Here is an 11,939-nt window from a genome sequence, read left to right on the forward strand (position 1 = left end):
CGGCCCCCAGGCTGCGGAGGCGGGGCCTTTCAGCCAGCGGCCCCCAGTCTGTGGACCAGTTTGACCTGCAGCTTCGTTCTGCTGACTCTGTGGAGGTTTTTAAAAAGCAACTGAAAACACTTTTATTCTCCCGGGCTTTTATCTCATGATTTTATTCTGCTTCTTGAAGTTCTTATGATCGTTTTATTCTTCGTATATTTTAGTGTTGATTTTTATTGGACAGCGCTTTGTGGTTTTATGTCTGTGATAAGCGCTTTACAAATAAACTTTACTTACTACTTACAAATGAACAGGTCACACTATGATAAACAACACGGGAACAATCTGAAGAAATTAATTCACGTCTATCTTGGGGGATGGTCCTCGAGTGTACCTGGTTGGTCATTCAGGTTAGACTTCTGGTCACATGACGACAGAGTGGGTGGAGTTATGGTTGGGTATTGGAAACCTGAGCAAGAGTCGTTGTACATCTGATTACCTGAGGGCGTTCTCTCTGTGTCACGAACGCCTGCCCCCATGAGGGGTGAGGCGCTGGGAGCCACGAGTGCTCAGCGCTGTCATAGGAAAATGTTAGTCAGTGGCAGGAAGTCCTTCAAAATAAAATATAAATTTTTATTTTTATTTTTTCATTCAACCTTTATTTAGACAGGTTAATCCCATTGAGCCTCATAAATAAGATGCTCCAGCATATAAACCGTGGGGTACAAAGTGTGAGACAAAAGTAGCAACTTATAGAACAGAAATTATGGTATATATGGGTTTGACAGCCCGATTTTTGATCGTGACCTTTCTTATGCCTTCATGCAGCTGCACATCAAAATGGAAGTCAGTACAATGTTTATTTTTTACAAGCTTGACGGACTGTCGGGGGGAGTACGCCCCAGGGCCTGTTTGAAGCGTGCACTGCTGCAGAGATCTTTGTCATATTAGCTTGCATGCTAGTTAGCTTGTCACTATGCTCATTAGCTGCACTCTGAAGGTCAGAAGTAGTTTCACTTTGCCAAGCACCTTTTTCAGCTGTTTTAGAGCAGCTGCCACTTCTTTCTTAACAAAATCAGCTATAATCAACTCAAGTTTAGTGATAAGTTCTGCTTGGATCTGTCATTAGCTTCATGCACTGTAGCGTCTGTGCATTAGCATCTGGCTTTTAGAGACAGTCTGGTTCTGAGGTTTTATGGCACAGTCCAGCTCTGCCGGTCCATCAGTTTTTCATCCAAAGGAATTACATTTTTTCAGGTAAGACTCGGAGGATGTAGAGATCCTGATAACATATCTGTGGGAAGTGACTGACAAACTTTAAGTGTTAATCAATATACTGGTGTATCATAATCACATTCCAGCAGAGCTACCGTGAAACATGCTCGTCCACCCAAAGCCTGTAGTCCAGACTCCGAAGATGATTAACAGGTCTCTCTTGTAAATGAGTCCTCGTGACTCAATGAGACTACCGTCTAGAAATAACGCTTGAATGAACAAACAAAAAAAAGAAACTGTCCAGATGACCTGACTGAAATGTGTTGGATTGTATACCTGGATTATTGAGCATGGACTTTTTTGGTTTTGAACCAGTTTGACATGACTGTCGACGAGGAAGAGGGCCGGCAACAGAGGAGGGGGTGTGCCAAAGAGACCATCTTAGCACCAACATAACTGGTTTGTTCCACTTTGGAGTAAACTGTTGGGGGAAGAATCAGTTTTGTGTTGTGTGTTTCCTTGACTGATGAAGCCTTCTGGATGGAAGGTGAAACGTTTCAGCACAAACAAAAAAAAGAAACCGTCCAGATGAACTGACTGAAAATTGTTGGATTGTATACCTGGATTATTGAGCATGGACTTGGTTGGATTGAATGAACAGTTTTTTCACTTGTTTCATCAAAATTCCATAGTTTGTGGGGACGTTTTCACATTATTGATGAAGTTTGTCCACGTCTGACCAAATACTGCTACTGACAGTCAGAGCACACCATTACCACCAGAGCCGTATGTTCGATTGTATATTTTTTATGGGCTTTCCCAAAACTGCAAATCAAACGTTGCTATGGAAACAATAAACTTAATGTTTCTTCAGTGCCGTTCACTCGCACTATTAATAACGGAGGCATATTTTTGTCTCATTTATTCACTGCCTCTGCGTTTTGCTCTTGACTTGTGCTTTCATTTCACAACTTGTCAGCTTGACGTACATTTCTTTACAGGTACCAGCAAATCATGCACCACCACATGCAGAACGAGGAGTATGGAGAAGTGGTCGAGGCCTGCAAGCAGTATGGAGAGCAGGAATGCTGCCTTTGGGAACAGGCCCTCGGATATTTTGCCAGAAAGGAAGAAGACTGTAAGGCCTACATCAGTGAGGTTCTACGCCACATTGATCAGAAAAACCTGATGCCTCCATTACTTGGTGAGCTGTTCAACGTTTGAACTCACAGAAACATTCAGGATAAGAAATGAGCCAAAAACAAAAGTCAAGCTTCACTGTAGCTTCTGTGATTGGCTGGTCGATCCAACAAACACAACACTGTGTCACAAACTGTAAGAATAAAATTATATCTTCCTCATTTTCTGTGTGCACATTACCTGCCAGGATGTGCTTTAATCTAGATTATTGTTACAAGACTTAAACTTTTTGGATTATACAAAAATAAATAAAAAAATCTACAGTCTCAGACAAATGAGTTGGACTCTTTACAGCTCACTGAAACAATGACTCGTTTCTCTGGAAAAGTGATTCCACTCACTTTAAAGCAATTATCTGATAACGAGGGAGTTTTTCTTTCCACTGTCGCCGTCATGCTCGCTCAAGATGAGAGTTCTGTGATGGAGTTAAACTCAAAGCTGCTCCTCTGATAAATAATGTTAAATTATTATTTTATAGATGAATGTTTCTGTTCAGTCCCTGAGACGACTTCTGGTGTGACTTGGAGCTTTAGAAATAAACTGAATTAAATATCTGCACGCCTTTACCCTCAGAAACTGTGTAAAGGAATTGTTTTTTATTTTACATGTATCTGTTAAAACAATATGGACAGAGTTGTTGGTACTCAAAGAAGTATGGACTGTTGGTCCTTGCATTGTGGTTGGAGCAGAATTTATTTACCGTAACGCACCTGTCTCTGAGCCGCACTTATTACATATAAGATAAATCATCATTTACTTCATTAATAAGACACGCCGGTTATTTAGCCACGGGCATCCACTGTTTATGGTCGGGATCTGTGCCCCCAGACTGCTCCGGCATAATGTGCAGCTTTGTTGTCGTACAAGAATCGACCAGCAGATGGTGATTCACAGAAACCTCAACACACGCTCAGACTGCAAGATCATCAGGAGTCACCATGAAGCTTCTCTGTCTGACTCGTGGTTACAACCAGTATACCTTCAAAATGAACACAGTAACTATCTACACATAATCACTGGACAGAACAGAGCCGAACACCTGCGTAACTGAAATTATTAGAAAATCATTTACAGGTAAAACCCAGTCTTATCTGGGTCATGTGACCGGGAGTCAAATAAATACTGGCGGAATGTGTAAATATTCTTTAAATTAGTACCGTTGATTTTTATTGGTAAACACGTTAACAGCTGCTGTTTTTAAATGTACTTTTTAAATAAATTTGACGTGACTTCTCCTCAGTGCCGCTCATATGAGCAGAACACTGAACAAATTGAACATTGGGAGGGGGAACATGCCCCTGTTTCAGCTTCAACGAGATACTGGTATTTAAACACATATTTACCGTACACACAAAGATTTTTTTTTTTTAACTTTTATTTAAATATGCACCAGTCTTGACTGACTGCTCTAAAAATAAATCTGATGACTTCTCCACCGCTGTGCTCTCATGGACGGAAAGGGGAGGGGGAAGATCCTTTCTCCGCTTTGTGTTTGGATGTGAGTTTAAAATGAGATCCCGGTATTTAAACGCATATTTACCAACAGAAATATGTCACACAGAAAGGATTTTAAAACTTATTAAAACATGTACCAGACTTGACTGCTCCAGTGCCCGAACATCGACGTGTTGATGCAGAGCTTACGGGCTGCAGCTGTTTCCTCGTCAAAAGAAATCCTCCGTGCGTTTTCCATTATCACTGAACAAATGAACAGGTCTGTGCACGAAGAGCAACATCCCAACACAGGAACGATCTGAAGAAATGAATGCACGTCTGTCTTGGAGGATGGTCCTTGAGCTTACCTTGTTGGTCACTCAGGTTAGACTTCTGGTCACATGATGACAGAGTGGGTGGAGTTATGGTTGGGTATTTGAAACAGTGAGCAAGAGTCGTACATCTGATTACCTGAGGGCGTTTTCTCTTTGTTACAAACACCTGTCCTCACGAGGAGCCATGAGCACCCAGCTCTGTCAGAGGAAAATGTTAGTCCCTGTAGTACTGGGCAACGGCCTCCTGCGAGTCAGCAGCTCGTATGTTCCTCCATGATGACCAGCGGAGCTCACAGAGCGCGCCACGCCGGGATCCTGAGCCCCGAGTCGCATCAGGCCACGGTGTTGTCACTATTGTTTTTAAAATCTTTAAAATGGGTCCAGCTGCTGCTCCAAGTTCTGAGAAATTACTAATGTTGGATCGGTGTTTTGAAAAGTTTCTGACAGATCATGACTCTGCCCCCTGACCAATCAGTGACGGACGGTGCTCGGCCCGGTTGGAAACACAGAGCCAAGGGTTCTGACAAAGGGACCGGTTCTACGTACCTGTACTAATGGTAAAGGGGCATTAGTCAGTAGCAGGAAGTTACCAAGAGACAGCAGGAAGTCTTTCAAAATAAAATATAAAAATGTAACTTTTGAAAATTATGAAAAACAATGCTTAAATAAGACGCTCCTGCATATAAACTGCGGGGTACAAAAGTAGTGGCTTATACAATGGAAACTACGGTAACTTTTATTTAAAATAAAGCCGATCAGACAACTAGCAGGAGCTTTCTGAGGAGATCGAGTCAACACGGGGTTAAACATCAAGCACTTTACAAAATGAATGAACAACAATTAAACAATCATCAGAGGCTGAGCAGATGAATCCACTTTGATATTTCAGGGTTCTTCTCTTACGATAGTCTTATTATTGAGGTGAGAAACAACATGTTGTCTCACAAGTCAACGTCCACAGAGCCTTCGTGGCTCACGTGTGTTCCTGCCATGGCCAGCTTCCTTACACACACAAGTTAAGACTTTTTACTTTCCTTTCCAGCCGTGAGCTGAGCATTTGACTTTAGTTTCACATGAGCCTTCAGCGTTTCATCCCGGGACCAAGCAGCACCTGGATGGGTTGATGTGTTTCTACACTGAACATTAACAGATGGAGTCAGAGCAGCTCAGACAGAAGATTATAGATGATCCGTGTTAAAGGACCATCTCCAAGCTGCTCCATGTTTCTCTGATCACAGCTGCCAGTTTTATTGTGAAGTAGAATGTGAATGGGACTGAAGGCCTCAGAGGAAATGTAAGCCCAGGGTGATGAGACAACTGGAGCGTTGTGGCTCCGGCCACATCAGCTCCATGTTAAAATAATCAAATGACTCGTTCAGAGTGAAGCACCTGCTCCGACACTTGGAGGCTTTCAGCAGTTTTAGGGTCTTTTTACTGCACCTGGCAGGAGGAACGATGAGTGCAGGGCGTAGGCGTGAAACTGCCTCGTGTCAGTAACTCAAAGTGAACAGGTAGAAGCTTCAAGAAGGACTGAGAACAAACTAACATGTAACTCTTGTGAAAGGCCTCCATGAGCTCAGAGCTTAATGTGAGAAGTGCGTCGTGGACACGTCGGTCTTCAAACCTGACTCGGCTGGAGCGGTTGGCTCCGGAGGAGGGGGCTCCACTGTCTGTTGATGCAGACGTCTTCTTCTACAGTAGCTGCTTCCAAAGGTGCTGCTACAAAACATTAACTGAGGGCACGTCGTTCTGTTTGCATCTGTCGATCATGAAATGTGCAACGGAAGCACTCATCCACGCAGAGTCTGACTCGTGTCTAAATGTTTCTGTGTCGAGTTAAACCAGAGTTTTTTATTGACCTCAAAGTACCAACACCTTTGTCCATGTGTGCGCTTGGATGTTATAACAGGATAATGTTTTGCAGTTTATAATGATGTTTAATGTAGAAACTGCATCTGTTGTTTGTGTCCCAACTAGTTGTGCAGACCCTGGCACACAACTCGACGGCCACGCTGTCCGTGATCAAGGACTACCTGATCAGTAAGATGCAGAGAGAGAGCCAACAGATCGAGGACGATGAGCACAAAATCAGCCAGTATCGGGAGGAAACTGCTCATGTCCGCTCCGAGATCCAGGAGCTGAAAACCAGGTGATACATTTTCCTGATGCGTTGCTCGTGTCCGTGCTGCGCACGACACCTGCAGACGTCTGACTGGCCTGCCTGATCTCCACACAGTGCCAAGATATTTCAGAAGACCAAGTGCAGCATGTGCACCAGCCCCCTGGAGCTTCCATCTGTCCACTTCCTGTGCAGCCACTCCTTCCATCAGCACTGCTTTGAAAGCTATGCAGAAAGCGAGGCGGAGTGTCCAACGTGCACGCCAGAGAATCGTAAAGTCATCGATATGCTGCGTGCTCAAGACCAGAAGCGTGACCTGCATGACCTTTTCAACCGACAGGTAAGAAAACACCTGCGGTGTGTTCAGCGTTAGCGCCGCACGTTTAGAGTTTGCTGTTTGAACACAGTTAATTTAACGTTTCTTACTTTAGTTTCTTACAAAATGTGTTTGAAATGTTGCAGATTTTCTCTAGATGTGAATTTCTTGTTTTCATTTCAGCTACACAGCTCTAATGACGGGTTTTCGGTTGTGGCAGACTACTTCGGTCGAGGAGTGTTCAACAAACTGACTCTGGTCACAGACCCTCCTGGTAGCAAACCTAGTGGGGGTCTGGAAGCCAACCTGCACCGAGACCTCGCCCACAACCAAAGGAACGGTTAGAGGAGCCAACGTGTGTAGATGTTCTCCACACCGTGCTTTGTTGCACAAGCCTCCTGTTAGTGTGTTGCACTCTTTGTGTTACAGTTTGTACAAAACAATATATTGTGCATAAATACCACACAATATTCAATAAATTCAATCATTTATTAAATTAATACAGTCAATCCTAATAAACTGAATGATTCAAATTGTGAAGGTTGTTTATTTGTAATTCACTGGACTTTTAAAACGAACTGTATACTATTATTTATTTATTTGTTTTTCAGAAAATGATATACAGGTGTTAAAAAATCTTGTGCTTTAATCCAGACGTGGTTTTCGGGGAGAGCCGGTGCTTAGTTTGCAAACCAAACTATGACGTAATGCAAAAAGTGTGTGTGTGTGTGTGGGGGGGGGGGGGGGCGGTGATCCTCCCCCAGATAATGTTGAATAAAGTAGATGTCATTTCCTGCTTTCTGGTGTATTTTAACGGTTGTTAAACATCTATGTTTACCTACATAAGTAATAGTGGTATAACAATAAAACAAGAACGGCTCAACGGACAGAACTCATGTCGTGTGCAACAACAGGTGCCAGTGAGAGTTCAAATACTCGGGAAACAACAAATTTGTCCGTTCACCTGAAGAAGAGACACGGCATTGATAGCCATGTTCTGTAAACTCAGTATCTGGTTTTGTTTCTTTACAACTGAAAGGTAGTCAGGACACTCTAGTTAACTAGTGTTGGGCGAAACAATGTCCTATCTTCTCTTCCCCTTCCCGGGCTGTTTGCTCGGAAGGAACACACTTATGTCAAAATTAAAGAACATCTTTATTTTTACAGGCTTCAAAATGAGTGAACAAGAGATAATTGTATATATATATATTACCTGACATCAAAGGGGCCTTGAACAGTACAATTCTGATGTGTGTCATGTCTGTTCCCACACTTAGACTGTTTTCTCTACCCTGTGACACTTCCTGTTTTAAATTTCTATCCAATCAATCAGGTACACATTAGCTGTCATCTCTTTCAACTGAGCATGTGATACATTTCTCTTTCCATTACAAATTTTATCACACACACATAATCTCACAGTGACTGTGAGACTGATTATCCTTTTGATAACTTATTACCTTTTCAAGTCTTAGAATGCTCTACGGTCGTTCTGACCTATTAAGTTGCTCTTTAACTCATTAATTATTTTATAATCCCCACACATACTCAAATGATAAGTATAATTTAACTTTATAGTTAATCTTATTTAACTGAACAAGAACCTTTGAGTTAGTTTTTTTTCCTCATTAAAGGCCTTATAAGGAACTATTTTCTTACTGATGCCTGATATTCTAGTCATCTTTATATGATCTATTTTCCATAATTAAACCTTACCAACCTTTACCAACCCATATTATATTATTTTCCACAATTTATCATCAAAGTTTATTTTATTCCTAACACTGGTTTAAAAAATCCACTTAAACATTAGAACTGTGAGACTATACTGAACAAGTCATGTATTTTTATTTTTTAATTAATAAAAAATGCCTGATGCCTGTAATAGAAATAAAATGGTTAAATCATATTTGAATTGTTTTTGTAAATTTATTTATATGAAAATGAGATTAGCATTTGATATCGCAACATATTGATCGCAGACTTCCGAATCGTATCGTGACAGACTTTGTGATATCGAGAAAAATCATCAATATTGCATTGTGGTAAAGCTGGTGATTTACACCCCTAATAAGTAAACAGTTGATTCAATAACAACTTTAGAGAGCAACAAGTAGCCTGACCAACAGTTCCCCTTGTGTGAGCACGCTCGGTTTCTCTCAAGCCCCCCCCACACACGCACACACACAAACACACTTCATGGTTCTGAGCCCAACTCTTCTCTGAATTTACGATCCTCTTCATTGTTCTCCACATGTGAAACCTCCAGACTCCTCCTCAGGCTGTTCATGGCAGCTGCCTGGGTTCAACAGCCTGTTAGCTCGGCTCTCACCCACACCACTCTCACCTGCTCCAGTTTCTCCATTACCACTGCCTTCAAGTGCTTCACTTCTCAGTTTAGTTGTACAATGAAAAGATTGGACTGTCTTTTTGACATTTTGATCGCTGTTATTTTCACAAATTGGCACCGTTGTTTTGATACGTGATGTACGTAACGTATTTACCCATCAAACACTTCTCGTATTTTTAAAATGAATCTAAATATTATTAATGACCCACTTAAACTGTAAGACTGATTTGCAATTTAATTGTGCTGTTTAATTATATTTTTGTGTTCTTAATTAAATTGCCCATGTCTGAACTTTTAGGGACGGAGATTTTTTTTAAGGGTAGAAGCAGAAATGTTTACTTGAAGGAGCAGCTCTGATGTGATATTAAGAAGCTCGTAAGTGGCTGTTGTGTTTAAAATTAGTGTTTATGTAATTATTTTCAGTTTACATATTCAATATAGGTTTAATTTGTTCAAGGCAGTCAAATTGGTTCATAACTTTATTAGTAGTAAGTCTGAGAGATACCGGATCCTAGCAAACAGTTACTGGAACACACCCTGTCAAAATAAGAGTTCCCGGATCCTGTTCCAGCTCAAATTAAGCCCTGGGAGAGTGTTCTGGATCCAGTCCAACAGTGGAGTCCAGGTGCTGAGCTGGCCCACCTGCAGTCCAGACCTCTCATTTATTGAAAACGTTTCACACACTGTGACATGGAAGACCCAGGTCTGCTGGACACATGGAAGCTGCCATCAGGCAAGATCTGGCACCACAGTCCCCTCCAAGCTGCTGTATGATTACCCACAACGATTCAGACATTTAGTTTTTGTTTGTTTGTTTTGTTAGTTGTTTGTTTTTACAAACTATATGGAAATTCCATGATTTACTTAAATATAATCTGGATAAATACAAAACTTCTACTTGTCAATCCTCATTTAAACCAAACACTTAATTATCTACAAAGGTAAAATAGGGGTGCTCCAACTTTTCAAGCACATATGTCTGTTGCATTCTGTATTTTATGCTAAATGATGTAACACATGTTATTATGAATTATGTCTAAAAGAAAATAGTCAAACTTTTGAGAAAGCACAAAGAATTCTTGTTAAAGGCAACAGTGCATGTTTAGACCTTGATCCGTTTTTCCTGCAACTGAATGTTGAAGGATGGCCAGCAGATGGTGACATAACTACAGTTTTATATATGTATATATATATATAAATATATATATAAAGTTTGATATATGACTGTGATGGTAATACATTTCTTCAAAGCACAAAAACGTTTCATATTCATTCCGTGGTTCAGGAAGCTTCATTTTGTCGTCACCAAATGCAGCTGCAGCTCAAACTGTACGAAGCCGCCGGACGGTTGTGATTTGAGACCCTTATCCGGAAATGACGAACTTGAAACGCCCACTATCTGGACGTGGACCAATAGCATTTAAGTTGAACCATATTTGAGTCGATCAACTAGCGTGGACCAATCAAGCGGCACATCGTGGAATAAAGTGGGCGGGTCCTAAAAGACGTCAGTTTGTGGGCGAGCAAGTTAACGGAAGCAGTAGACTTTACCTTTCACATTAAGGTTTACCTTTCACAATAAGGTAACGTAATCATCCTTTGATTACAGTAAATAAACGATTACTTTACAGTAAAAGTATAGCTACTTTTTAAATTAAAGACTCCTTAATCGTCTTCGGTGGTTCGTTACCATTATTCTGTTATTTTAGTCACATTTCGGAACAATGCCGGAAACGGATGTTTTATTGTTGTAACTTGACGGCGGTTTCCTGGTTGAAGCGTGTTCTGTGGATCCAATGAGGTGACGACGCGTACCGGGCCCGAATGCAGGAGCAGGCTGTTGATAAGGAAAAGTGAAAACTCGTAAGAAGCCGAACATCAAGACAGGACTCGGTGGATCAAAGAGAGACGGCGGTTCGGTTCTGGTTCTGGTGTTAGCTTAAAGTAAGTTCGTGCTCCTGAACGTGCCATGGTGCTGCGGAATGTCCTGGTGTTGTTGGACTAGCTAACGCAGGCATGGTGATGGACCTGCCTCTTCGTCATGAGGAGCATGGATCTTACCTTTGTGTTCGAGTCCATGAGATGTTCAGACCAGGGCTCCAAAGTTCTGCACGCAGGAATCCAGAGAGTGGTCCACCAGGACAGCAGCTCTGTGAATAACAAGAGGTGCAGCGGCGTGTCCACATGGTGTCTCAGGTTCAGTGTTAAAGACACTTGAATCATAGAGGACTGACACGTGTTTGGTACCGGTCCATGTTTGGTACCGGTCCATGGCCTGTAGGAACAGGTCAGCTTGGATGGTTTGTCAGTGTATGTCTGTCTGTTAGTAAAATATCTCATGAACAACTGTTAGTGGTTCATGGCTTACTTTCCGGGAGTTTAGTTGAAATTGTCGTTTTGTTAATAAAACCCTGGAAGTAAACTCTGGATGTAAATGATGTCCAAGTCAAGATGGCTACCACAGCTAACGGAGTTGAGCTAACAGCAGTGACCACCTGTTCACATGTCGAGCATCATGTGATCATGTGTGATGTTTGCAGGTGATCATGGTGGAGATGAACGTGGTGCTGCTCACCTGCCTGCTGCTGGCAGTGCTGCCCTCACACACAGGTAAGAACAAGAAGCTGACATGATGAAAACTGTTCACCTCTGCTGCTACACTGTAACACACACACACATTACACATATATAACACACATCATACACACATATATGTGTGTGTGTGTGTTATATATGTGTGTGTAATATGTGTGTATGATGTGTGTAATATGTGTGTGTATGTGTGTATGATGTGTGTAATATGTGTGTGTATGTGTGTGTGTGTGTGTGTATGTGTGTGCATGTGTGTGTATGTGTGTATGATGTGTGTATAATGTGTGTGTAATATGTGTGTATGATGTGTGTAATATGTATGTGTGATGTGTGTGTATGTGTTTGTGATGTGTGTGTGTGTGTGATGTGTGTGTGTATAATGTGTGTGTGTGTATGGTG

At 41.7% G+C, this 11,939-nt stretch overlaps 2 protein-coding genes across 2 annotated transcripts in view; both read left to right on the top strand.

Moving 5' to 3' along the window:
* vps11 (VPS11 core subunit of CORVET and HOPS complexes) overlaps positions 1 to 7,112 on the top strand; it is a 29,541-nt gene extending 22,429 nt beyond the window's left edge. Inside the window, exons 13-16 of the mRNA XM_037687616.1 lie at positions 2,196 to 2,398; positions 6,141 to 6,312; positions 6,400 to 6,622; positions 6,782 to 7,112. Of these exons, the coding sequence (XP_037543544.1) occupies positions 2,196 to 2,398; positions 6,141 to 6,312; positions 6,400 to 6,622; positions 6,782 to 6,943 (760 nt within the window). The 3' untranslated portion in view covers positions 6,944 to 7,112. The remainder of the gene's footprint in view (positions 1 to 2,195; positions 2,399 to 6,140; positions 6,313 to 6,399; positions 6,623 to 6,781) is intronic.
* A 3,613-nt stretch (positions 7,113 to 10,725) lies between these two features.
* The window catches only part of LOC119420228 (hypoxia up-regulated protein 1), a gene marked incomplete at its 3' end in the record, with an annotated part of 18,530 nt that continues 17,316 nt past the window's right edge, over positions 10,726 to 11,939 (top strand). The window contains 2 exon segments of the mRNA XM_037687617.1: positions 10,726 to 10,892; positions 11,489 to 11,558. Of these exon segments, the coding sequence (XP_037543545.1) occupies positions 11,495 to 11,558 (64 nt within the window).

The sequence above is a fragment of the Nematolebias whitei genome, chromosome 14 (genome assembly GCF_014905685.2).
Source record: "Nematolebias whitei isolate Nwh7 chromosome 14, NemWhi1, whole genome shotgun sequence".
Classification (NCBI taxonomy): domain Eukaryota; kingdom Metazoa; phylum Chordata; class Actinopteri; order Cyprinodontiformes; family Rivulidae; genus Nematolebias; species Nematolebias whitei.